Source organism: Eublepharis macularius, chromosome 6 (assembly GCF_028583425.1).
Source record: "Eublepharis macularius isolate TG4126 chromosome 6, MPM_Emac_v1.0, whole genome shotgun sequence".
Lineage (NCBI taxonomy): Eukaryota > Metazoa > Chordata > Lepidosauria > Squamata > Eublepharidae > Eublepharis > Eublepharis macularius.
Window position 1 is genome coordinate 58,085,998 of NC_072795.1, and position 27,690 is coordinate 58,113,687.

Below are 27,690 nucleotides of genomic sequence, written 5' to 3' on the forward strand. Positions count from 1 at the left end.
ATTGCTGTCTTCCAAATGTCTGGGTGAATACACAGTCTGATCTTTTCTCCCCTTCTTCTTTAGAGCTGTGACCGCATCAAGCAATCTGCCTCCGGCACTAAGCGTCGTGTGTTCATTGTGGAGACTATGGGGGGTTACTGTGGCTACTTGTCAACAGTGACTGGCATAGCAGTCGGAGCTGACGCTGCCTATGTGTATGAAGAACCTTTCACCATTCATGACTTAAAGGTAGGCTGGTGGCAAAATTCTGCATATGTGCTGTGAGATCAGCAAAGAGCTGCTAATTCATAATGGGGGAGCGAAAAGATGGGGGTCTCTGCACTGGTGCATGTGCAGAGGGGATGAGGAGAGCATGGGGAAAGTGCATACATCCTGTGGAAAAATAATGTTAACAGAAGAAAATTTTCTACTGACTCTAAATGGATTCATATTAGGAATGACTGTCTCTTAACTGATTTGCATGTTTTGTATGGCAGCCTTGTAAATAGCCTTAAGCAGTATTTGAAAAACCGAATTACAGAAGAGGCTTCCTGTGAAAAGTTCTGTTGCTCTACAGAGTGCTGTAATGACTCCTGCATGCGAGGAGGCTCAACACACCAGTTGGTGGTAACTTCCCTCATGGTGTCTTTTTACAAAGCAAGTTAAAAGCGAGGCAGAAGAAAGGCAGCATCCCTCTTTTCATCCTCCACTGGTGTGTGGCAGGTCTTTACTCCAAATCCCAAGATGATTGAAGTCTAGGAGACTGAAATGGAAAACCGGATGCTGGTGGGGCAAATAAGAGGAATTCCCTGTAAACATCTGCAAGCAAACGAAGTACGTCCATATGTAGATGTAGCTCAGAGTCCTCCCACATGCACCATGATTTAGCAAGGTGTGATATTTGTGTGAAGTGTGAGAGAAGAGATGCTTGAGTTGGACTTTACCTCACCAGCTGAGTGGGACCACGAGTGGGGATAGGAGTGTGGTAAGGCACTTCCATAACAAATAACTTTGGTTAGCGAAATAAGTGATAGTGACACTTGGCCACGCTCTTCTTGAGAAATGTAATAGACACTGAAATAACTCACACAGATGCACAGAGGAGGGACTCGCACATCACACCCCTAGTTGCAGACTGCTGTCCCAAGCTGAAAATCATAACTTACGCCTTGAATCATGAGACCAGCACCTCTTACAGGCAGTAGGGAATCATATTCTGAAGAAAGGCCTTTTTATACAGCAGTAAGTCCCAATTTATTCAGTGAGGCTTACTCCGAGGAAAGTGTTCTTAAGATTGCACTGTTAGATTTCACGTTCTGTCCTTTAAATGGTCCCTAACTTCTGCAAACTGACCACCTGAAGCAGAGAACCTTACCCTCATTCACCTAAGTGCGTGTACACAGAAGGATGCCAAGAATGAGGGTTTGTCCAGTGACCGGTCTCTCTTCTCTCCTAGCTGCCTTTTTGTCCATTGATTGCTTTAATTCTGATCTATTCTAACGCTGTCCGATGTGAGCACAACACTTGAATTCTTACCCAGACAATCCTTTCTGTAGCTGAAAAGCAACATTTCCTTTTCCCCCGAAGAGCTGTGCAGTTGTCTTGAAGCAACTAAAAGCTGGTCCAATGAAAGCTGTCTTCTTTTTCCAGGCAAATGTTGAACACTTGACTGACAAAATGAAAACGGACATTCAGAGAGGCCTAGTTCTGCGGTGAGTAGCCATGCTTCAGTTGTGGTGGTGGACATTAATCTTTAGTGTAATTTGAGAGTGTCACAGCACAAGGTTCAGAGCTTTGTCAAGAGTCCTGTTTTAAAATAACCCTGTGACAGCAGCTATTTAAGGAAGCCAGGGTGATAACTGATAAGGCCAGCAAGAGGTCTTGGGTTTATTCTAAACCTGGGTTCAGAGAAGAGCTTTTTTCATTCAAAACGTACAAGAAATGAGGGAACAGCCATTGCACTCAGAAGAGAACTAGGGAACCAGAGTGCTACACAAGACATGTGGGGAGATGTGGCCTGTTAGTGCAGGGTGCTAGGTCACCTGCTAGGTCACAAGATGAGCTGTGCTCTGTTGGACTCTGCTGACCCAGTCCCTGGAGTCTTGCCAAGGCTTGCATCTCTGTAGCGTGACTGAAAGAATGATTCAGCACAAATGAAGGACTTGCAGCCTAGAAATCTCTAAAACAATGAAAAGAGATGGCAGGTTCCAAAATGTGATGTCGTTAAGTTTGGCTTGCTGCTGGGGTTGAATATCTGTGTTCCTTTGGGCTCGTCAGTGATAGGGCTAAAACAATGCCAGCAATGGTTTTGCCAGTGCTTGTGGCTGGCTTAACTGTGTTTTGGTTTGTCTACAAAGAAAGCAATTGCCAGCTGCATCTGGCAGAGCAAAAGGATGGTAACATTCAGTTCTGTGTACTTCCTGAATGATAAACGACTCTTCCTGAAGTCTTGCCCAGTTATCTGTGCAGACACCCATAAAACTTTAAATTTTTTAAAACTAAAAACCAAACATATATCCTTACTTTGGAGTTAATGCACAATTAGAAATGAGAATACCCAATCAGAATAAGTTGGGTATTGACCTATATCCTAAATCCTCACATTTTAATAAAGAATAAAACCGTAAATAAAAACTGGGAACCAGTCACCAACTGTTTTTGGAATATATTTGCTTGCCTTGAGAACTATTTCTGGCATGTTTCTGTTTGGAGTTCCACAGGGCTGGAGCTACCATCAAGAAGGGCCTGCTCTCACTGAGGGGCTGTGATAAGAGGTTATTCTAATGAACTAAGAAGGCAGGAGGGCTTGTACAAGGAGAATTGCTCTGTAAGGTACAGGGGATTTGTCCTCCAAGGGCTTTAAAAGTTTTGAGTTGGTCCCAGAAACTCATCAGCAAGTAGCCTCTTGTGCCTGTACTTGTTGTTACTCTGCCTTCTTTCCTGCACTTTCTCCTCAGAAACGAGAAGTGTCATGAGCACTATACCACAGAGTTCCTCTACAACCTGTATTCCTCAGAGGGGAAAGGAATATTCGACTGCAGGATCAATGTCCTTGGTCACCTTCAGCAGGTAGGTGGAGCAGAATAGTGGGTGGCCCCTATCAGATGGTATCAGCACTTTGAGGGGCTGCAAAAATATTGGATAGAATTAAGGTTTGTGGTTGAGGAAAGGAATAATGGGTAGAAAGGTGTCAGAGTTTTTAGCTTGGATAACTATGAATTAATCAGCATTGGACACTCAAAGCTATGTGGTGCATGGCCAAGAGGCCCCTTTTTCCTGTCCTAGAGGTGACTGGGCCTTTCCTTTGCTTATTTTGTTTTTGCAATTGACCATCTCCCTTTTACAGAAAATACAGGCAAAGTGGTTATCTTCTGAGTGGACTGAATTACACAGCTTTAAAATAGAAGTGTCTTTTGACTCTGTCATTAATTTCCTATTTCTTTCTAGGGTGGTGCTCCAACCCCATTTGACCGCAACTATGGCACCAAGCTAGGAGTGAAAGCTGTCCTGTGGATGTCAGATAAGCTGAAGGAGGCTTACCGCAAAGGTATGCCGGTGTTACCATCTCTGTAGTGGAAGCATCTGCAGCATACCATAGTCGGGAAAATGCTTGAGAGGCAGTAGAATGGGGACAAGATCTCATACCAGCCAAGTTTACAGCGACTGCCATTATTGCACAGTGCCCTACAGCAAGTCAGCCCTAAGCCAAGGGTTTCAGGACAGCTGGCACAGATTACTTGCAGAGGAAGCCCTACTGTCTATTGCTTTGAGCTACTTTTCCCTGGGCAAGTTTTTATACAGACGGTGCCGCCATGAGGGACCTTCCTTGGCAACTTACTCACCTCAGAGGAAGAGACGTGCTGAAAAGTCTTGGCCTTTAGCAGAAACTCTTCATGCTCTGGGCCTGGCTAATGTGTTGCATACAAACAGGATTCCCAAGATTCTTGTCCCTATGGGCTTCTGTGCACCATGCATGGAAGTCAGTGCTGTTTTCATACCCTTCCATTTCCCTCAGCCGGCACCAGTCCTTCCTGCTATGCCAAAGGTATCCTTCTTCAGATTCCATTACTCATCCAACATCTAGATTATGCAGGACAAACCTCTGTCCTAAGTACAAATGTCTTTTGGCTATGAAAACTGCTGTTTCAAGGCTCTAGTAGTACCCTTAAAGCATGTTGCCAAAGAAATGAGCCTAATGATTAATAATGGTCATTGAATGGTACCAGAACCTAGGCATGAAAGCACAGCACTGTCTCCCCATTGTGCTTTTGGGCTCCTAAAGTTCTTGTGCCACTGCTGCAAAGCCATGGAGTGTCCATGCTCCAGTGTTTGGCCATATTCAGCAGGGAGAGCATGCAGCCATTTTCCTTGATCCTTGCTAGATTATAGAAACTTTGGCTTTTCTGTGGCTACTGGCTCTTATTTGGAAGTATTTACTGACTGGCACTTCAGGAACCTATCACATTTGTATCCCGCCCTTCCTCTCCTCCATTTCATTCTTGTGACAACCCTGTGATGTAGATTAGAAAAGCGAGTGACTGGCCTAATGATTCACCTACTGAGCTTCAAGACAGAGAAGGGATTTGAACCCAGGTCTCCTCAGTGCTAGACTAGCACTTCAATCCCTACCTCACAGTTGCCTGTTTCTTTCCACAGGCCGTGTATTTGCCAATGATGTGGAATCTGCTTGTGTAATAGGCCTGAAGAGGAAGACTGTGTCTTTCAGCCCTGTGACTGAACTCAAGAAAGTCACAGATTTTGAGTAAGTAACATTTCTGCCAACCAGGTCATAGGATGGAGACTCTGACAACAGGAGAGGCATATTCTGCCAGATATCAGACCCAAATCAGAGGAGGGGCTAGTGTGTAGATAATTGTGGATGGGGAAGCCAAATATGTCAGTGTAAGATGCACTCATCACTCACTAGCCTTCCTTTATTTTATTATCTTTTATCATTATATACATGTATTGTTCTTCAACTTAAAAATAAATTGTCAAGGTGACAGAAAAAATGGAGGCATGCATTAGTGTTCCTTAATATTACTGCTTTCAATAGACTCAGGTGGAATGGGTGGCTGTTGAATTGACAGGGAAGCCCTTTTTATTTGACACTGGACTGAGGAAATTCCTTCCTCTCACCACTACTTCTGTGGCCTTTTCATACCAAATTTAAGAGGGAGATGGGTGGACTTCTTGGCCCTTTCCACCGTACTTGACGGAGGTTGTGAAGGGAAAAATACTCCCTACGTGTCTTCGTTATTGCTACTGGCATTGCGATATTTTTTTTTCTCTTGCAGCCACAGGCTCCCCAAAGAGCAGTGGTGGCTGAACCTACGCTTGATGCTGAAGATGCTGGCCCACTACCAGATCAGCCTGACTGAATACGTGTCTGGGAAGATGGAGCATGTCACCCGGCGCACACTCAGCATTGAGAAGGGATTCTAGCAGCCATCTTTTCTCTTCTGTTCTCCCCTCCATCACCAGCCCTCAGTAGTTGCCTCCCTCCCTGGCCTTCTCAAGCCTTTTGAGTGCAGTGCTGGTGCCACTGTGAGCCTGTAGGAATTGTGGCTTTGGGCAGTCTGGCTGATTCTTTGCTCTGCCTATGAAGTGAGGATTCCCATGGTAGCAAAGAGTGTTAATACAAGGCTTGGAATCTATTTTCATGTCAAGGCCATTGTTTTGTTTGTACACTTGGAGAGTTCCCTAAGATAACTGATGAGTCCTGGAAGGGACTAAGAACTGCTGTTGGCCATTGTTGCATCATCCAGAAAAGTCTTACCTGGCAGGTCTTTCATCTGCACATTTCGCCCACAAAATAGCAGCAGCTGTTGAAAGAGCTCTTCCCTTCCCCCAGGGCTCCACGCGCCAACCACGAGAGGACAGGATGTCTGAATGCTGGATTGGGAAGGCAGTATGTTGCAGCTTTGTATGGAGAACACTCTTCTCCATGCCATCTGGCTTAGTGTGCCTGATTCATTGTCTGTAACTAGTGCTGTAGGGACACCACTGCCCTCTCTGTAGCCATGTGTCTGCACTCTCCCTGATGCAGTTCTGTGAGCTCAATGTTATCACTCGTGTTTGTTTGTGGCACAGCTTGTGTCCTGTAGAAATTTTAAAACGACTGAATCAAACTTGTGTGTTGGTTGATTCTGTTCCTGGTTGGAGAGCAGCCTCTGATCTCCCAGCATGAAATGAGCCAATTTTATCATATTTGGCAGCTTTAGCTTAATGGAGAAATCCTTGTTGGAGCGTGCCCTACTTAGTTAAGGGGCAGAAAGTGGGATAGTTTATAGTGGGGACTGTTCTGGCACAAGCCTGCTGCTCCAAACAAACGTTAACCTCCTCCCTGCACCACCTTTTTCTTACTTTCTGCTACAGCCAGAGTGCTACTTCAATGAAATTACAGGACATTTGGAATCAAATACTGGAAGATTATGGTAATAGCTGGATTAGTTTTCTGCACTTCTCAGCACCTGTTTCAAGCCAGATCCTACGTCTGGGTCATGTGCATCCCTTGTACACTTTTCCAGGCACAGAGTGGAAGATGTTTTCATGCCTATACTACCAAGACAGGTCCTGGTAGGATTGCAGTGCAGGGTACTAGGCAGAGTTGCTTTGCTAGGAAATGGCATCTGTCAAATAGCTAACCTGCCCAGTCCCTCAGGCCTAAGAAACATGATGTCTGAAAATTTGTGAATGGATCTTTCCACCTTTTTTAAAACAGCAATAGTAGACACACAGCCTCAAATCAGATTGGAAGGGAAGCAGGTATCACTCTTTTTGAGCAATTCTGCCAATCTAAATTGTTTTTTTAAAAAAAAAAAAAAAACTATAGGGAACTCTGTTAACAGACCTCCCAGAATTAAATCTGTTTTGGTCCTTAATTACATTTACTCCTGCAAACAGAAAATGCTAGTACTTCTAGCAGATACTATTCTTGGTGTTAGATGCAGAGAAGTTAGCCGTGTTAGTCTGTGGTAGCAAAATCAAAAAGAGTCCAGTAGCACCTTTAAGACTAACCAATTTTATTTTAGCATAAACTTTCGAGAATCAAGTTCTCTTCGTCAGATGCCTGACGAAGAGAACTTGATTCTCGAAAGCTTATGCTAAAATAAAATTGGTTAGTCTTAAAGGTGCTACTGGACTCTTTTTGATTATTCTTGGTGTTAAAGCTGTTGAGTGGAATTGTCCTTAGGCAGAAGACACTCATTTTTTGCTTTGTAATTACTTGGGAAAGGGGGAAAGCTGCAGGGCTTGGAATAGAGTTTTCTGCTACATGTATCTTTATAAGTCCCATAAATGTACCAGACTGCAGTATAAATGAACTATGTGCACTTTGATGGCCTCATCATTCCTGCAAGTGGAAACAGCTTGAGCCTCAGAGCTTGAAAGCTCCTTGTACAAAGCTTCTGAAGCCTCATTTTCATACCTTCATTAGTCATGGACAGGAAGCAATTTGCAGGGTAATGGGTTTACACTGATTAAGTTGCTACCGTGAAATCTCTTCTCCGTAGCTCCCAAAATTTCTGGTGTGCGTAATCTCTTCCTTCAAGAACTAGTAATTTACTCTCAAGTTGCTGGCTATTGTAATATCTATATTGTTCCACTCCAATGCAGTTTAAATTACTGCTGTTTTCCTTTCCATGTTCTCTTTATCATCTTTCCTATTCTCTTTATCATCTTTCCTATCTTTTTCTGTAAGTATGCTACAGTGAGTTCACCACTCTGGCCTACAATTAATTGTTCAGTCACCTTAGGCAGAAGCTCTTACACCATACATGTTTTTAAAAGGCATTTCCCCACATACCCATTCACTTTTTGATCTATACCACGTTGTAATATAGAAGAGAAGCCTGCGCGGCTTCAGAAAGAAGCATTCTTGGAAAAGGACATCATTACAAAAACATTTCCCTCAAAACAGTTTTAGAAATAGAAAGGCTCAGGTAGAGAGGTTAATATTAAGAAATAAACTGTTGTCTTTGGTCTAGTTTGTACATCTCCTAGTTCCAAAAAATGAATGCAAAACCTACACTGTTGCATGTTCTACACAGAACATTTACAACTAACAGCCCATACATTTAAAAAATCCAGGTGTCAGCTTTTCCTGGAAATTATTGCAACCATAAAACTGCTAGTTTTTATAAATAGTTTTTAATACAAACCTCAAAAGAAGCGCAAATTAGAGAGTCATGAACTGGAGCTATTCAAGTAAGGGTACAAATACTTCTTTGCCAGTTGAGAGACTTATAAAACAGTATGAAAGGCCCTTTTATAGCTCATTAGTATATATTTCAACTAATTTCAGACTCTTGGCAGCCTGGAAAAAGCTACCTTGGGACACATAATTAGGACTGATTTTTTTTTCTGAAGAGATGTTTTTTTCAGCTTTGCAGCGGCTGGATACAAAATAGTTTATGCTTATTTGGATTTAAAGTGGCATACAGATGGCCACCGACAACAGTTATGGGCAGGAGGGCCAAGGAACTGAACAGGACAGGTACTGGGGGGTCCCCACATGAGGCATATCCAGTATTCAACAAGGAGAATGAATGCCAGTTTCAATTTCTGCTGTGATCAACTATGGGGAAATGTTTTAGAAGGTCTTATAGTTAATTGTAGCACTCAGGAGAATAATTTCTTTTGAGCACAGTGAATCAAGAGTATAGTGTCTGACTCTAGAAAGGTGGCAAACCATAGCAAACTTTGGCTTTCCTATAGTACACAAACTAAGATTCCACAACCCCTTTTTAGCACTGAAAAAATAACTTTCCATTATCAACTTGTTTTTTCTCAGTCTGTTTTTTTTCCCCTTAAGGTAGCACACCTGACTAGCTGTACAATCACCACTCAAGGCAGCTATTCCAAGCCTGGTGGCTGTTTTGTTTAAAGACTTACAAATACTGTCCTTTTCCTGCGAATAATTACATACTTTTTGCTTTTTTAAAAGCAGAAATGTTTCAAGGATATTAACAGGACCAGCCATAGTAAGAAACTGGGAGTTCCTAATGTAACATGGTATCTTCCCTTTTTAGGTGGTATTTAAAAACAGCTCCATATTTCCAGGTTCATCTGCACCTACTTTCTGCTTAATATCATTACTATGAACTCCTAGGAGATTTCAACATAAACAAATCAAAACCAAAACATCAATTATGCTCCAAACTGCACTGTTTTTAAAGCACTGATGCCTTGCACCTATATGCAATCCATAATCCTTCTGTAGCTCACAATCCAGAATCCAACTGGAGTGCTGATGAGTGCTCACTTTTACCTGTGAAATGTGTTACAAGCTCAACTGGATGTCACAACAGTAATAATAAAACTAGCATGACAAATGGTACATTCTTGAAAAAGCAACAAAATACAGTCCCATCCAGATGGAGGTGGATAACTCTCATATCTTACCATACAGTGTAATCACACACACACACATCCCCATCCTCCTAAAGGCACAAGATTTGCAACCCTACTTGTTGAGATTGTCCTTTCTTTGAGATAGTAACAATCTTCCTATGACAGGCTAGAAAACAAGGCCTATATCAGTTTATCAAAAACATTATTTCAGTATGTGTTGCCTTGCAGCTGGTAGAGCCAATATACTGTATTGAACAGATAGTATTTCTCTACATTCCAGTCTGTCCTCAGGCCATCACCAGCTTTTTACTTGCATGTCAAATAGGAATATAAGCCTAATGGTCCCTCCTGCCCCCCAGCTACTGAATAGACAAAATGGGGCAAATGACTGGAGAAAACAGAAGCAGACTTCCCAGAATGCAAGGTAAGACATCTTTATCAAATTTAAAAAAATCAAATCTGAAATAGTTTGACTGCAGATTGTAACCCTATTTTTGGTCTAAGATTCAACAGGGGGCGGGGTGGGGGAGAGACTAGAAGCCCGACACTGAGTTTTGAAGTCTCTATCACTAAATTTAAAGGTTCAATGATTTTTTTAAAGGACTTTCTGGAGGTACACCTGGGACATGGTCCCCAACAGCCTCCCCTTTTCCATATGACAACTACCCTCCACAGTTCTGGACATGCTTGCACTTTTGTGGAGCATGGGTAGAGGATGCATAGATGCAGCAGGCATGTGAGCTGTGATGATAGATGAAAACACATTGTAGAGCAGGGCTCTCACATGACTTGTTTCTTCCCATGCTTGACAGCACATCCTCACACACAGAGCACATCAGCATGGGGAGCATTCAAGGAGAACTGGTAATGCAAGAACAATTCAAGTTTCACTGCCTGGGAAATTGCTATCGCTCCTCATGCAGCTCCTTCTGCAAAGCCTGGAGTTTGCTCCCAGCTGTCTGACAGATGACTTCTAGTCCCTCGGAATCCAACTCTTCTAAAAGCAGCAGTATGGCATTCAGGATGTTGTTCTGTTCATCCAGGACACACAAGATACAAAAAACATCAGAACTGACTAGGAAATAACTACTTTTCTGATTCCTAATCCTCAACAGTAATGACTACTTTTTGTTCCTTCAAGTTTCATTCTGCTCAGTTCCCAGCAATCTGCTGTGATGAATTCCATAAATCATGGATGACATGGCTACCAGTGGCCACTGGCCACAATAGCTGGAAGTGGAAACTCTTGATTACCAATTGGATGCAAAACACCACCATGGCCTTCTTAGAATCTTCAGAGAGACATTAGACTAGTATCTGGCTGAAGTTCAAATACTGGTCTAAATAGACATTGGGTTTGATTCATCAATAATTCCATTGCTCGTATGATCCCATCCCAGGATGCAGGGAACCATCACATTCTCCTGGTACACCACAGGAATAGTGCCAAAACCTCTGCACCCTTCAAATACCTAAATGGCCTAATCAGGAGGTTTACATTCTTTGCATTTCTTTATTTAAAGTATTTCTATGCTGCCTTCTGTCCAGTTTAGGGTCCTCAAAGCTGCAAACATTAAAACATTTGAGATGTTTAAAAACATTCAAAATGCAAAATCTTAAAACATCACATAACAAACATAAAGACACATGCAGGGAAGAGGGCTAATGAGAGTTAGAGAGGAAACTTCATTCCAGCTTCTTCTATTTCCCCAGTGCCTTGTGCCTAAGATTCAATACAATTCAGAAATATACATGCCTCTACAAGGAAGACAAAGGTTCTCACACTCACCTGATTCTTTCGGTTCCCATCCACTTTTCTTGGTGTGAAGGAGGAAAATTTATCTCTTGGAACAGGCTTCATACCAAGTTGCTGACGGATTTTACTGTACAGGAAAGCAAGCAACAATCTAAGCAGAGCAGCAATCAACTGTAGGTGGTCCTCACCCCCTGAAATGGGACAGCCTAGCAGCTGGACACAAGAAAGGCCACCACAAAGATGTTTTTGATGCACACTGCAAGTCCTTCACAATCGTCTGCTATGTGGAGTTACACTAAGAGAGGCTGGACCAGAACACAGACGTTCCATATGAAAGAAGCCCAGCAAAGAAACTCCCAATAACTGACAACTGAACCATACTCACTTTGTTTCCTCCAAGCTGAAGTTCATGAATTCATTTTCACTCTCCACTGTAAAGTCTGTCGCACTGGACTCGGTGGTGGCATTTTGGCAGCAGTTATCCATGTCCAATTTGGCTGGAGGTGCCGTTATCTCTTCCCCTTCCAGAAGGGCATGAGACAGTTCTTCCTCTGTCACCACTACAAAACCAAAGAGAAAGCAACTCTATGGCAACCACATACAGATTGCTTTAAGGTGCAAAACACGATAAGCTACTAAGAGTGTAAGGGCTTTCTTAGTTATTTGCTCCAAACCACTGATAATACTCACCACTCCAAGACTATTTATTTACAATATTTATAGTCCACCTTTCTCACAGAGATGCAAGGCGGATTACACAATGTGAGTCAGTACAGTAAATATCAAAGACATTTCAATAAACATGTAATACATGAAAATTTGCAAAGATTTTAAAAACCCACAGAAATCAAATAGATGAGGAAATGCTGAAACAGAGCATAAACAATTCTACAATTGACATTAAACACAGAAACTACCGAGCAGGATCATACTTATAACAGATATTGAGGGGGAGGGAATCATCCTTTCTGTATAATAAGTTTCTGCTCACTAACAGCTCAACACAGATCAAAATATTAGTTCTCATAAATCTGTATCTGGTTTGGACCACTTAAGACTGGATGTGGAGGGTCACATGATCTGAATGCTACTCCATGCAAAAACATTTCTTCCTCATTAAAAAAAACTAGCTTGTCAAGGAGAAGCCTTGGTCTGAGCTAGCTTTCTGCATGGAAGGAAAGTTTTCACATGGAGAAGCTCCCATCTGCAGACTCAAGTAATACAGTCCAGACACAAATTTACCACCTCTGTGAGAATTAGGCCAGGACAACAACTCTGCTGGTAGCAAGTGCTCTTCCTGCATCATGAGCAAGAAACTATGGGGGGTGGCCACGCTTTAGCTGCCCTTCCCCTCCTTCAGGCAGCAAGTAGCAAACTGGTTATACCACACAGTAAAATTGAAAATTGAAAAGAGATGCACTTGAACCTTCTAGAGAGGCACATGGTCTGGACATCCAGGACCTGATCCTCTACTTTGGTCTTGGTGCAAATGCAACAAAGATGCAAACCAGTTTCACAGAATCAAAAGGAAATCACAGTTCCTCAATGATACTGTGACAATAGGTTGTACTTTGAAAGAGAGGCACCAGGAGGTAGTTTTAAACAGCTGACTGAACCAGATAAATTGTAGAAGTTAAAAATCAGGCTGAAGAACCCAAGGCAGCCAAAGTGGCTGATTTCATACGTACACTGGTTGTCAAGCTTCTGGAGACTGGGGAGGTTACGCAGCACTGTCATGCGATAGCGATGAAGGTCTGAGCCACAGCAGGGATTTTCAGAAAGCCATAGGATTCTCAAACGGGGAAGTTTTTTCAGATGGAACAGCTCAGTGAGGCTTGCAATCCGATTCTTCCTTAGATACAGCTCAGTTAAGTGCTGGCACTGGCTCACTGGCTCCAGGTCAGAGATGTTATTCACACTGATGGGAAAGAACAAGTGAACACTGGAATCTAACGAGAAGTCTTATCCGAACAACTGTACAATGTAAGGCCTACAAGACCCCTTCCTAGTTGAAGCCTTCTGGGAAAATTCCAAATACCTGCTCTGTGAAGCCACATCCTCCCAAGCCCTTCATCCATGACAGTGAAGAGGAGAGAATGACTGCACCTATACATCTATAAGTAATTAAATTGTGGGATTCACTGATGTCTTTCAGCAGTGATGGCTTTAAAAGGAAATTAGATTCATGGAGAGTAGGAATATCAATGGCCACTAGCCCATTCACACACGTTTTCTGTGGCGGCTCCTACCATGTAAAATAGCTTACCTGAGGAGGTCAGGAAGGCTCCCACAGTACTATCATTCCAGAAAATGTACAAAAAATGTTTTGGAGGACACTCTTATAATGGAATTAGAACTGTAGTAAGAGGGAACAGTCCAGAAGGACACCTTCATATAGTATTAAGTCAGTAGTCCATTGCAATTATTATTGTATTGTCGAAGGCTTTCACGGCCGGAGAACAATGGTTGTTGGGGGTTTTCCGGGCTGTCTTGCCGTGGTCTTGGCATTGTAGTTCCTGACGTTTCGCCAGCAGCTGTGGCTGGCATCTTCAGAGGTGTAGCACCAAAAGACAGAGATCTCTCAGTGTCACAGTGTGGAAAAGATGTAGGTCATTTGTATCTACTCAGGAGGGGTGGGGTTGAGCTGAGTCATTCTGTAAGAGTTTCCCAGGGTGTGGAATGCTAATGGCGGGAGGCTTCACTGTATCCTGAGGCGGTTCTTTTGCATATGGATTGGTGCTTGATGTGCTAATCTTCTCTGCAGGGCTATTGTCGGGTGTGGAGTGTTTTGTTGGCCTGGTGTTTTTCAGAACTGGAGCCCATGCTCTGTTCATTCTTAAGGTTTCTTCTTTCCTGTTGAAGTTTTGCTTATGCTTGTGAATTTCAATGGCTTCCCTGTGCAGTCTGACAAAGTAGTTGGAAGTGTTGTCCAGTATTTTGGTGTCCTGGAATAAGATACTGTGCCCTGTTTGAGTTAGGCTATGTTCAGCCACTGCTGATTTTTCAGGCTGTCCAAGTCTGCAGTGTCTTTCATGTTCTTTTATTCTTGTCTGGATGCTACGCTTTGTGGTCCCGATGTAAACTTGTCCACAGCTGCAGGGTATACGGTATACTCCTGCAGAGGTGAGGGGATCTCTGCTGTCTTTTGCTGATCGTAGCATCTGTTGTATTTTTCGGGTGGGTCTGAATACTGCTTGAAGGTTATGCTTTTTCATAAGCTTTCCCATCTGATCAGTAATTCCTTTGATATATGGCAAAAACACTTTTCCTGTGGGAGACTGTTTTTCTTTGGTTGTTTGATTCATCCTGGGTTTGATTGCTCTTCGGATTTCATTTCTGGAGTAGCCATTTGCCTGAAGTGCGTGGTTTAGATGATTAATTTCCTCATTGAGAAAGCGCGGCTCACATATCCGTCTTGCACGATCCACTAATGTTTTCATTATGCCTCTTTTCTGTCGGGGGTGGTGATTGGAGTTTTTGTGTAAGTACCGATCAGTGTGAGTTGGTTTCCTGTAGACCTTGTGACCTAACTGAAAGTTTGCTTTGCGGATGACCAAGGTATCCAGGAATGAGAGTTTTCCCTCACTTTCTTTCTCCATTGTGAATTGTATGTTCAGGTGGATGTTGTTGAGATGATTCAAAAACTCCATCAATTCTTCCTCCCCATGGCTCCAAATGATGAATGTATCATCCACAAACCGGAACCATACACTGGGTTTGTGGGGTGCTGATTCTAGAGCTGTTTTTTCAAAATGTTCCATGTAGAAGTTTGCTATAACTGGGCTGAGTGGGCTCCCCATGGCCACCCCATCCATCTGTTCATAGAATTCGTTGTCCCATTGGAAGTAACTGGTTGTCAGACAATGATGGAATAAGGCTGTTACATCCTCTGGGAAAATCTGATTAATCAGTGCAATAGTGTCTTTTACTGGAACCTTGGTAAACAGGGATACAACATCAAAACTGACAAGTATGTCTTGTGGATTGAGTTTCAGAGAACTGATTTTGTTGATGAAATCTGCTGAATCTTTGATGTAAGACGAGGTTTTCCCGATGTGGTCCTGCAGGAGATCTGCCAGATGTCTAGCTAATTCATATGTCGGTGAACCAATGGCACTCACAATGGGTCGGAGTGGGACTGAATCTTTATGTATTTTGGGGAGTCCATATAGTCTAGGTGGCTGTGCTTCTGTCTTGCATAGTTTGCTGTGCGTGTCGGGATGTAGTGAGGAATTCTTGATCAGCGCATTTGTTAGCCTGGTGATTTTGCAAGTGGGATCTCGTTTTAGTTTTTTGTAGGTGGAGGGGTCCAGGAGTTCCTTAATCTTCTTTTTGTATTCCTCCGTTTTCATGATCACTGTAGCATTGCCTTTATCAGCTGGTAGAATGATGATGTCTGGATCTGCATTGAGGGTCTTGATGGCATTTCTCTCCTTGCGTGTTATATTGCTGGTGGGAAGCTTTGCCTTTCGTAGAATCCTGGCTGTCTCTCCTCTTATTTCCTCAGCTTCCTCTTCAGGTAGATGACGGATGGCAGCTTCTACATTTGCAATGATGTCTTCCACAGGAATTCTGGTGGGGGTGACTGCAAAGTTTCCTCCCTTTGCCAAGATGGAGGTTTCTTCTGGTGAGAGTTGACGGTCTGTCAGATTGATGACAATGCGTGCATTGTCGAGCATTGGGCTTGTCTGTCTTTTTTCCTGTAGTTTGTTAAACTTCTGCTTCTGTCTGGATGTGCGGTTGGTAAACACTTGTTCCATCTTCCTGTAGGTGAGATTATCGACCTTGTCCCAATCCTGACTTCTCATTTTATGGCTGGTGTTGATATGCAAGCAAAATAGCTCCTTGTCTGTGGCAGCAAGTTCTCTGCGGGTAGTGTGGATTCTCTCACGTAAGAGGGCTTGTTCTAGACGGTCATAAATGCGGTTCGCCTGTGTGGTTTTGAAGATTCTTTTAGTTGTGAGAAAGGATGGAATGGTTCTTGTGTCCCTGCAGCGTAGAAGAAAGGTCAAAGAACAGAGTAGATGTGCTTTCTTGTTCCGAAGTGTTTCCAATCTTCGGGTCTGTTGGAATGTTTCCTCCCCGTAGAGGTGTTCGATGTATTGTCGAAGGCTTTCACGGCCGGAGAACAATGGTTGTTGGGGGTTTTCCGGGCTGTCTTGCCGTGGTCTTGGCAAGACAGCAGTCTTGCCGTGGTCTTGGCAAGACAGCAGTCACCCCCACCAGAATTCCTGTGGAAGACATCATTGCAAATGTAGAAGCTGCCATCCGTCATCTACCTGAAGAGGAAGCTGAGGAAATAAGAGGAGAGACAGCCAGGATTCTACGAAAGGCAAAGCTTCCCACCAGCAATATAACACGCAAGGAGAGAAATGCCATCAAGACCCTCAATGCAGATCCAGACATCATCATTCTACCAGCTGATAAAGGCAATGCTACAGTGATCATGAAAACGGAGGAATACAAAAAGAAGATTAAGGAACTCCTGGACCCCTCCACCTACAAAAAACTAAAACGAGATCCCACTTGCAAAATCACCAGGCCAACAAATGCGCTGATCAAGAATTCCTCACTACATCCCGACACGCACAGCAAACTATGCAAGACAGAAGCACAGCCACCTAGACTATATGGACTCCCCAAAATACATAAAGATTCAGTCCCACTCCGACCCATTGTGAGTGCCATTGGTTCACCGACATATGAATTAGCTAGACATCTGGCAGATCTCCTGCAGGACCACATCGGGAAAACCTCGTCTTACATCAAAGATTCAGCAGATTTCATCAACAAAATCAGTTCTCTGAAACTCAATCCACAAGACATACTTGTCAGTTTTGATGTTGTATCCCTGTTTACCAAGGTTCCAGTAAAAGACACTATTGCACTGATTAATCAGATTTTCCCAGAGGATGTAACAGCCTTATTCCATCATTGTCTGACAACCAGTTACTTCCAATGGGACAACGAATTCTATGAACAGATGGATGGGGTGGCTATGGGGAGCCCACTCAGCCCAGTTATAGCAAACTTCTACATGGAACATTTTGAAAAAACAGCTCTAGAATCAGCACCCCACAAACCCAGTGTATGGTTCCGGTTTGTGGATGATACATTCATCATTTGGAGCCATGGGGAGGAAGAATTGATGGAGTTTTTGAATCATCTCAACAACATCCACCTGAACATACAATTCACAATGGAGAAAGAAAGTGAGGGAAAACTCTCATTCCTGGATACCTTGGTCATCCGCAAAGCAAACTTTCAGTTAGGTCACAAGGTCTACAGGAAACCAACTCACACTGATCGGTACTTACACAAAAACTCCAATCACCACCCCCGACAGAAAAGAGGCATAATGAAAACATTAGTGGATCGTGCAAGACGGATATGTGAGCCGCGCTTTCTCAATGAGGAAATTAATCATCTAAACCACGCACTTCAGGCAAATGGCTACTCCAGAAATGAAATCCGAAGAGCAATCAAACCCAGGATGAATCAAACAACCAAAGAAAAACAGTCTCCCACAGGAAAAGTGTTTTTGCCATATATCAAAGGAATTACTGATCAGATGGGAAAGCTTATGAAAAAGCATAACCTTCAAGCAGTATTCAGACCCACCCGAAAAATACAACAGATGCTACGATCAGCAAAAGACAGCAGAGATCCCCTCACCTCTGCAGGAGAATACCGTATACCCTGCAGCTGTGGACAAGTTTACATCGGGACCACAAAGCGTAGCATCCAGACAAGAATAAAAGAACATGAAAGACACTGCAGACTTGGACAGCCTGAAAAATCAGCAGTGGCTGAACATAGCCTAACTCAAACAGGGCACAGTATCTTATTCCAGGACACCAAAATACTGGACAACACTTCCAACTACTTTGTCAGACTGCACAGGGAAGCCATTGAAATTCACAAGCATAAGCAAAACTTCAACAGGAAAGAAGAAACCTTAAGAATGAACAGAGCATGGGCTCCAGTTCTGAAAAACACCAGGCCAACAAAACACTCCACACCCGACAATAGCCCTGCAGAGAAGATTAGCACATCAAGCACCAATCCATATGCAAAAGAACCGCCTCAGGATACAGTGAAGCCTCCCGCCATTAGCATTCCACACCCTGGGAAACTCTTACAGAATGACTCAGCTCAACCCCACCCCTCCTGAGTAGATACAAATGACCTACATCTTTTCCACACTGTGACACTGAGAGATCTCTGTCTTTTGGTGCTACACCTCTGAAGATGCCAGCCACAGCTGCTGGCGAAACGTCAGGAACTACAATGCCAAGACCACGGCAAGACAGCCCGGAAAACCCCCAACAACCATCGCAATTATTATTGCTTGCGTAACCTATTATGGGAGATATCATCTGGCTTTTACTGCATCATTTTATACGTTCTACATTGCTCACACAATACCTTGCCTTAGGCAGTTTGCTGTTCTCACTATTTCTCACATTGTCATTGAATTGTATATTCCTAGTCCTATTGCAATGTTCAATGGATGTCTTATGCAGTGTAATTATTTTCCCCCTTTCTTGTTACTCTAGAATCCCCCTTGAGTCTCAGTGTAGAAGGAGGACTATAGATAAGCTAAATAAAATAAATGATGACTAAAGGGAACCTCTACATCCAAAAGTAGTCAGCCTCTGAATACCAGTGCCAGGAGGCAACACGAAAAGGATACTTTTTCTACTAGACCCCTGTACCATGCTGGCATGGTTCATTCTCAAGCCAAGCCCTTTGGAACAGCAGTTAAATATTTATTTACAGTTCTTTATCATTAATACTTTAGAATCTCACCTATGTTGGATATTTAGGTTTTGAATTCAAATTCATAATGCACAAAAGTGTGAGACAGACTGCCATCTCCTGTACTGTCCACCCTGCCCATTAAGAGCCCCTTCCCAAGCCCTCTTCTCTATGCCCCCATGTTCAAAGGAGAGGCAGGTGATGACCAGAGATTGGGCTTTTCCAGCACCCATTGGTAGCAATACAACTGATAGGACTCTCTAGAGAGGGTGCTACCAGGACCACTTCCCTTCGCTTCCTGTGTTAAGCCAAGCTCTCACACTTACCTAAAAGTGATCACCTCAATGTTGGGAAGTTCACGGCAAATCGAAATCTAGTTGTAAAAAAAGGAGCAAACAGCAGCTTTACCAAACTTTCGCAATCCCTTCAAAAATGTAACATACACACCCAACATGCCAGTTACCAATATTTCAGAATGGAAATTTTGTATACTTAAAGCAGATTCGTTGCTGTTCTCATCACCAGTATCCAAATCCAAAAATGCTGAATCAGACATTAATGAGACTCATTTTTGTGTAAACTTATAGAGCTAGACAGGATAGAGTCTATTACACCAAGATATGAAGTTCTACTCCCCATTACCAAAAAAAGATTAACAGATATGTTTTCTCAAGTACCACAGACACTGGAGCAAACGAGCAACCAAGACAGAGCAAGAAACAAGGTCAGTTTCACTCCAGATATACCAGGAAGCTAAATGGCTCCAGGGGTAAAAACACTATAGTCTAGTGTTTTACTAGAGTATACTCTAGTACAATATAATGCAGGGCTTCCATTCCATTGAGAACAAATTGTTTGAGCCTGAGTTTTTAAAAAGTTATAGCTGCAAACATTTGCTCAGAATGGTGTATAACTCCACGGCAAGTTAAAATTTTGTGCCCAGGCAACAAACATTTCACACCAAGAAAAGCAGAGTTCTGTTACTTGTGTAAATTATGCAAACTGAATAAACATGCCAAATTTATACAATTTGTATACTTTACTCATTCTGCTAATCATGAGAGGACACTGCAGCTTTAGCCACCAGAAGTCTTATTTAGCCACTCCCCTGGCTTCTGAAATTCCAGCATACATTGTCCAAGCATATATACTAAGGAAAGCAGCTTTTGAAAAAAATGAAAGCCAGTGAAAAACTTGTGTCAAAAGTTACTCCATCAAACAGCCAAGTGCAGAAAGCAAGAGAGAACACACTTGAAGCTGCCTTATACTGAATCAAACTATCAGTCCATCAAGGTCAGCATTGTCTACTCAGATGAGCAACAGATGGGCAGCAGCTCTCCAGGGTCTCAGGTAGAGGTCCTTCACATCACCTATTGCCTGTTTCTTTACACTGGAGTTGTTGGGACTGAACCTAGGATCTTTTGCATGCAAAGCAGAGGCCATTCCACTGAGTCTACAGCCCCTCCCCTCACTGGCTGCTCTCATACAGAGAGGAGGTAAGCACCAAAGTTTGTTGTAATCCACTGCAGTGCCATTTGCACACCCACGCATCTCCATAGGTGATGGCAGAAAAAAGAAAGAATTTTCATTCAGATCCTCTCCCCCTCCAATTTGGTGCTAACATGCTAATAAGCAGTGCTAAATACAGGACAAAACCATTTGAACTTCTCTAATTCTCAGATCACATGACAATTTATAGTATTTTGAGAAAGACAGGAATGAGACTTACATCTGTGAGGTGACTACCCCTAGAAAAGAAAAAAAAACGTTACTCAGTAGACATAACACAACAGAATAGGCTATTAAAGTGAAGCAGTGTCAACACCAAGCAAAGAGGCGATTTCAGTTATGCTACAACAATGCAGGAAAAAAGCAGAGAAATATCTGAAATAATTGATGTGTATCTGAAAGTTCACAAAGCAGGTACCATAAAAGTTCACCATTCAGCTTTCACATCCATACATAGTAATGGGGAATACCATAGTCTGGATTATCTTGATCTTGGTTCCCACAGAGGTATCTTTATCTTTAAGGATTTTTTTCTAGCTCCCTCACAGCTGCTCTTCCAAGAAAGAGGAAGACTTAAAACAAGATGGCTTGACTCAATAAAAGAAACCACGTCCTCCAGTTTGTAGGATCTGAGTAAGCCTGTTAATGATAGGATGCTCTGGAAGTCTCTCATTCATGAGATCGCCATAGGTTAGCGGCAACTTGACAGCACATAACACACACATCTTTCCTTCCAGCTCCCGTCCCAAGGCCCTACACTTACAGACCCATCCAGTAATTTCAACTGGTGGGGAGTAAGAGAAGAGACTGCTTCTGAAAGGCTGCATCTCCTCAAAAGGTGGCTCAGGAAATAGAAGCATCCTGGGCATCCAGAGGAAATCATTGACTCCCAAAAGAAAATGATCTTGCCTCAGGCAATAGTGTTGGCTCCCTGGGCAGAACTAGGTAAGGATAGCCAAATATTGTGGAAATTCAGTGGGAGGGCAACAGTGCTATTTAGAACCACTTCTAGGTAAAGATAAAAGAAATTCTGATTGGCTGGCTGCTAAAATAACTATTGAGAGCATTGCCAGAACAACAAAGTGATTTTTATACTGTGATGTCAAAAGCACTACACTGTGGGCCAAAACGAGATGCTCGATCCTGAATGAAGCCCCCAGCAGCAGGGGGGAGTGCATTTTGGAGGTGCAGAGATGTTACAATCCTTTCCCAGGTCCTTTACCTGAAGAACAGCCCCCTAAAGCTAATATTCACCCCAGTGGGAAAATAAATCTACAAGATGACTCTACCATAGGGCCAAAAGCAACTGGGTAATCTTTGAGACGGGAAAATGACACAGAGATAAAGGCAATTCCCCTCCACCAATGCAGAAGGCATGTCTTGGCGATTCAACCACACGTCTAAGATGCCAAGACCAATGACAAATAGCTTCTGGAGAGAGCAGCCAGATTCCTTGAGGCGGCCTTGCTAGCTTATATCATCCCAGAAAGGGGCTCGACTCTTTTTCCCCTGGCAAAAAGCCCTGCTTTTAAAAACTGCACGACAGGCACAAACTCTGCAGGGAACGCATCCCCAAGGAGTCTGCCGGGGAGAAAAGGCCCAGCCGTTTTCGCCAGTTATGTCCTCCCAGCAAAAAGCAAGCCAGGCAGCGGGGGGGGGGGCGTAGGACCGTTTCGCCCCGCTTTGCCGTGAAGTCGCCCGGCCCCCTCCGCCCCGCCCCTCACCAGCAATTCAGCTTGCGAACCCCGCCCAGCTCGCTGGCCTTGGCCCGGGACAGCACCGCCTTGCGGGTGAGTTTCATGGTCCCGGCGGGGGCGTCGAGCTTGGCGGGCCGCGTCACCAAGGCCGGCTCGGAAGCTCCCGACGCGTTTCCAGGGGCGTCCCCCGGCGCAGGCGCCATGGCGTCCATCCCGCTCACCAAGTGGGGGCGGGGGCTTCTGACCAGCTCCGCCCTTTTAACGGCGCTGCACGAGCCCGAGCCAAGAACTGCAGGGGCGGGGTTAGCGGGCGCTCATCTCCTGCGCCTCCGCACTTCGAAGGTTGCGTTGCTTGCGGTGCCCATTTCAGCCACCGTAGTCACGGCTCCAAAGCTGGGTGTTATTTTCACTACGTTCTATGGCGCTTACTCCTAGGCAGGCAAGGATGCATAGGATCGCTCGACTTTAGTAAGTTCGTCGTGACAAAAAAAATGTTTAGTAAAGCGAATGATCTTATGCGTGCTTGCTCAGGCAGGAGATCTTGACTGTAAGAAATTAGTGCTGAAATTAATTTTTAATTACAGTAAGACCTGTAATGTTCTCTGAGGATAGGACTGAGCTTACCTATCCTGTTTCAGATTAGCCTTTAGTCATGAATTGTATCCTGTACACAAGTCTATCGCTTCCAACTAGGGTTGCCAGCCTCCAGGCTGGAGATCTGGAATTACAACTGGTCTTCAGGCCACAGAGATCAGTTCACCTGGAGAAAATGGCCACTTTGGGGAGTGGACGCTATTGAATTATGCCACGCCAAGGTCCTTTCCCTTCCCAAACCCTTCTTTCTCCAGGTTTCACCCCCACCCCCACCCCAGATCTTTAGGAATTTCCCAACTTGGAGCTGGCAACCCTACTTCCAACTGGGAGAGAACACTAATACTATGCATGGAAGCCTTGAGGGAAACAAAAACTAGTATGTACATATACAACATGAACCCCACTGAAACTGGCGGACTTCTCCCAAAACAGAATGGTGTTTTGCCTCGTATCTGACGAAGGGAGCTTTGACTTTCGGAAGCTCAAATCTGGTTGGTTCCTAAGGTACAACTGGACTTTGCTATTGCAGACAAACAAGGCTACCCACCAGAAACTATCTTCCTGGACCTATATCTTAACCAGCCTTGTCAAATACTCTCACCACTACAACACACTCACATAATTCTAAAACCTGTATACAGATAGGTAAACGAAAAGTTGGATGACTAGCTTCAAGCTAGATTGGCCTACATCAAGTATTTTGGTCCAATTTATTAATCCATCTAGCGCAACTCTGTTATTACACACCAGTCTTTACTTTGGAATTGGCCACACTGATGCCAATTACACTTCCAATAGGAGTGTGCACCAAAAAAAGTCTCAGAGATCCAGGTTTCAGAGATATCAAAACCAAGAATTCCTGAAATCTAGGAAAGATTCTATTATCCATTTAAAACAGATCAAAGAATCCCAAATTTATTCAGCCATTATTCCCTATGGGCAAAACTATCTGGGGGTGCTGGGAGAGGGGTCTTTTTCAAGAAAACACCAAATTTGCAGGGAACCTACACCTGGCTTTCTTCCAAAGACCCCACCCCCACCCCACCCCACCCCAAGTTTCAGGAAGAATGGACTGCCAGTGGCCAAAGGCACACTCCCAAATGCAAGAGGAAGCCCAACAGAAACAAACTGAAGCAAGGGAATGGATGGAACCCCTTCAGAATCAAAGTGAAGCAAGGGGACCAACATCAAACCAGAGTCATGTCAAAACAGAGAATTCCACCCAAACCAAACTGAAGCAAGGCCATTCTTGCAACTTAGCCCAACTGAACCAGTGTCACTGACAGAAGCCAGGCAGATAAGGACAGCTCCTGCACAGATTGGCCTCTCACTTCCCCTCCATGGTGCCTCTGCTTCCCTTCCTCCATCCCCTTCCCTCTTGGAAAAAAGTGGGAGAAGCCCAGGAAGGAGCCAGCCAGAGACTGAAAGCCTTGTTTCCCAGATTTACCTGGATTTACCTAGATTTATCCAGGGGTTTGGATCTGGGTTCCGAGATCAAATCCCAGATTCTCTGTTTTGATTCAGGAAAGCTGGATTTAGCCAGATCAGAAAAATCAGGCCTTTCCCCCAAATCCTGGATCCGGATTGTCCCCCCCCCCCAACTTCCAGTCTGCAAAGACAGCTGATAAATACAAAACTGCTAAATTGGTAAAAATAAAAGTTGTTTAAAAGCCAGAACATTAATACAAAATTGTGTTGGCCTCTCGTGTTTCTTAATGACTTAACAGGATTTAAGTCCAGTGGCACTTTAGAGACTTTAAGGGTAGCCTTTGAGAGCCAAAGCTCCTTTTTTCACTCATGTCTGAAGAAGGGAGCTCTAACTTTTGAAAACTTACACTCTGAAAATCTTGTTGATCTCTAAGGTGCAACTGGACTCAAATCCTGCTGTTCTACTGCAGACCAACATGGCTACCCACTTAATGACAGAGGTACTCTCCAACAGATGTCAATAACATGATGCCAAAACATACATTTCACAGTAGCAGTAGTCACGCAATATAGAAAAACTTGCATGTGCAGCAAAATATTGCAGCTAATGGGAAAATGTAGAAACCAGATAGGAGTGAACAAACAAAAAAGAGTTTAAGATGGCTGATCTTAAAGAGATTTGTGTATTTTACATGGGATTCCAAAGAAGGCATTTGCAGCCTGCAAACGTTCCTGACCTATCTACGAAAATAGGGAGCTGGTCACCATTAATGATAAAATTTTCACTTTAAATGGCATTGCCCTCGGGAAACTGTTTGGAAGCTTTTATTCATGCAAAATTCAGGATATCTGACAACTAATATGATATAACAAATTCATCGTACACTTGCATTGATTACCATTGAGCTTCTGGTTGCTATTCAGGGTTCTGGCTCTAACTTCTAAAGTTCTAAATCAGCAGGGTCTGGGGCCTTGAAGGAATATTTTCACTTTCTCACCTGTTGAGATCTAGCTACTGGACCCTCCTCTGCATTACTTCTGTGCACATTATAACGTAGGAGTCTCACCTTTTCAGTTGTTGCTGTGCTACTATGGACCATCTTTCGGAGAGAAACCTGACTGGCTTCTTCTTACAGACTGAGAGAAGGGCCAGAAAACCTTTCCTTTTCTTCTAGGGCAGAGATAGCCAACTTTTTCTGTAATGAGAGCAGCAAAGTTCTGAGTAATGAAAAATATCCTGAGCTACTTCCCCTCCCCCTGACATCTTAGCAAGTTCTATTCTGTCCTAGAAACAGAACATGAAGAGCACCAAAAATGAAGCTATTAGCTAAATAGCACAGCAAAGACAAAAATCCTATTAAATAAGTTTTTTTAAGAAGTTTAGAGTCGATCTTTTCGCTATCTTTTTTCCTGGATCTTCTCAAGGATGCATGAGTTACTCTGCAGAAGCTAGCAAGCTGCTGGGTGGCTCATAAGCTTCCTGTTGGAGATGCCTATAATAGTTGATTGATTATGCAACTAGGGTTGGTTCCTATGTGGTCTGCTTGTTGATTACAGGGATTTTTGTTAATTTTTTTGTTGCTTGTTTTATTCTTTTATGTCTTTGTTCTTACTGTATTTTAGCTCTTGTAAACTGCCTTGAGGATTCAAATAATTAAGGTAAAATATAAATATTAACAATAAATAATTACCCCCACCTCCACATCAAATGAGAGAAGATATCCACATCTTGTTCAACAAAAAATAACAACTCTGCATTTACTGTGTGGAAAAAAAGGCCCTGTCATCCCAGCCACAATAGTACTTTTCACATTGCTTTGTCTGATATCGTAAAAGCCCTTTGGTAACCTCAATGTCTGAGAATAATGTAGTTTCCATCTTTTCAAAAATACATTTTTACATAATTGCCATTTTATTTTTCCTTTCATATAGCTGTAAAAATTGAAAAACACTTTTTTCTGTTCATGAGGCAGCTCATATTAGACTAACAGTGCAATTCTAATCACAGTTGCACCTTTCTAAGTCTACTGAAGTTGCTGGGCTTAGAAGGGTATAACTCTGCTTAGGATAGCACTGTAAATGGGCTTAGTCAAGGTCTTCAGTTTTACACTGTAGAGACAGTCTGATGCTGGGTGGTAGGAGAGCCGGCATCTGAGCTGGATGGGAAAGGAGGGGCTGCACTCATGTTTCACAATGTATTAAACACCAAGTTCATCTCCAGCTAAGAGATCCAAAGGAGCGATGTGCAGCCCCCAACTACGCAAAAAATGCTCCCCAGGGGCTGTTTCAGGTTAGCCTGAAGCTGCTTCTCCCCCTGTTCCATGGACTTGGTTCAAATCAGGGTGCTGGACGCTTGAGAAAATAGTTCCCTCAGGCCTGACATCTGTCTTAGTCAAATTGTAATGTATAGTTTGCGTTAACAGAGTGATTTTGCAGCAGTCAGGAGGACAGCTGCGTAATTGATTAAAGCATAACAAAAGCTTTGTCCTACACTGGGTTGGATGGTCTCCTTGGGAACTGGTTGCTTGACCTGCTGGCCCTACAAGGGAATTTGGGAGCTGGAACACAAGGCTTATGCAAAATGAACCAGTTGATCTAGCACTGAAGCTTTGCCAAGCCTCATCCTAAATAGGCTGAGGGGTAATCTGGCTCCGCTGTATCTGTCAGCAGGGGGTTGAACTCAGGAGGCTTTGCTCTGGCCATGGTCCTGCAAAGAAGTATGTTAGCCAGAGTCCTCCTGACCTGAGTCTGCAGGGGAGTGGCGCACTGCCAGCCTCTCTCTTTGCCTCCTTTGTACCACCTTTGCTGGGCCCCCTTGTCACTGATGTTCCACAGCATGGAAGGCGATCTGGAGTGACTATGGATCTTGGTTCATGTCCTGCCTGTTGGGGGCCCAGTGGTGATCTCTGGGGCAGGTGGCAAGGACTCACTTGCAGTCTCTGGTCAGATGGTCTCTGGCATGGCTAGCAAGTTCTAGAAGGACAGCCTGGGTTTTGCATTCTGCAGACAGACAAAAGGAAATGTCCTCAAGAAAGTACTCTCCAGGTAGTCCTGTTTATCTAGATCTTGCTGCCCCCTGCAAGATCTTCTTTTTCTCATTTGTATACTAGATATTGCTATATTCCAACAGTATGACCCTAAGAGGTGTAGTTAGGGTTGCCAACCTCCAGTGTGGGCCTGGAGATCTCCCTGCATTACAACTGATCTCTAGGTGATAGCATCAGTTCTCTCAGAGAAAATAGTTGCTTTGGAGGGTGGAATCCATGTCATTATACTACACTCAAGTCCCCCCTTCCCAAACCCCACTGTTCCCAGGCTTCACCCCCCTTAAATTTCCATGAATTTCCTAACCAGGAGCTGGCAACCCTAGGTATAGTGAGCAACAAAAAGGTCTGATGTCTATGTAGCCAGGCTGTGAGTGGCTGCATTTGCTTTGTCCTACACTGGCTTCTTTGCCAAGTTGTTTGGTGTATTTTATCATTATTACATTATTACTTTGAAGAACCTGAACTAAATGCAGATTATTCACTCTGTAAGGAATGCAAAGTATTAACCTATTTCTACAATCATGCAATGATCCAGGCTCGTTTCTAGAATGCAAGCATAATGCTA

At 43.5% G+C, this 27,690-nt stretch overlaps 2 protein-coding genes across 2 annotated transcripts in view; one reads left to right on the forward strand and one right to left on the reverse strand.

Annotated features, from left to right (window-relative positions):
• Positions 1-6,975, forward strand: part of PFKL (phosphofructokinase, liver type) — a 50,807-nt gene extending 43,832 nt beyond the window's left edge. Inside the window, exons 17-22 of the mRNA XM_054982662.1 lie at positions 64-228; positions 1,630-1,691; positions 2,937-3,048; positions 3,427-3,526; positions 4,636-4,741; positions 5,277-6,975. Of these exons, the coding sequence (XP_054838637.1) occupies positions 64-228; positions 1,630-1,691; positions 2,937-3,048; positions 3,427-3,526; positions 4,636-4,741; positions 5,277-5,424 (693 nt within the window). The 3' untranslated portion in view covers positions 5,425-6,975. The remainder of the gene's footprint in view (positions 1-63; positions 229-1,629; positions 1,692-2,936; positions 3,049-3,426; positions 3,527-4,635; positions 4,742-5,276) is intronic.
• A 1,114-nt stretch (positions 6,976-8,089) lies between these two features.
• On the reverse strand, positions 8,090-22,241 carry CFAP410 (cilia and flagella associated protein 410). The gene is made up of 7 exons (XM_054983180.1): positions 22,084-22,241; positions 20,580-20,598; positions 19,177-19,223; positions 12,778-13,007; positions 11,475-11,649; positions 11,123-11,216; positions 8,090-10,364 (listed from the first exon to the last, which is right to left on the reverse strand). Exons 1-7 carry the CDS (start codon positions 22,158-22,160, stop codon positions 10,239-10,241), a joined length of 768 nt encoding a protein of 255 aa, XP_054839155.1. The 5' UTR covers positions 22,161-22,241; the 3' UTR covers positions 8,090-10,238.
• Between the last annotated feature and the right edge of the window lie 5,449 nt (positions 22,242-27,690).

Bases quoted from the DNA above. Each gene is read 5' to 3' on its own strand.
- CFAP410 (XM_054983180.1), bottom strand. From the start codon at position 22,160: ATGAAACTCACCCGCAAGGCGGTGCTGTCCCGGGCCAAGGCCAGCGAG. The intron at 11,650-12,777 runs GTACGTATGAAA...TTGGTTTTGTAG, and splicing joins CCAGAAGCTTGACAACCAGT to TGGTGACAGAGGAAGAACTG. The intron at 11,217-11,474 runs GTGAGTATGGTT...TTTCCTGTACAG, and splicing joins TTCAGCTTGGAGGAAACAAA to TAAAATCCGTCAGCAACTTG.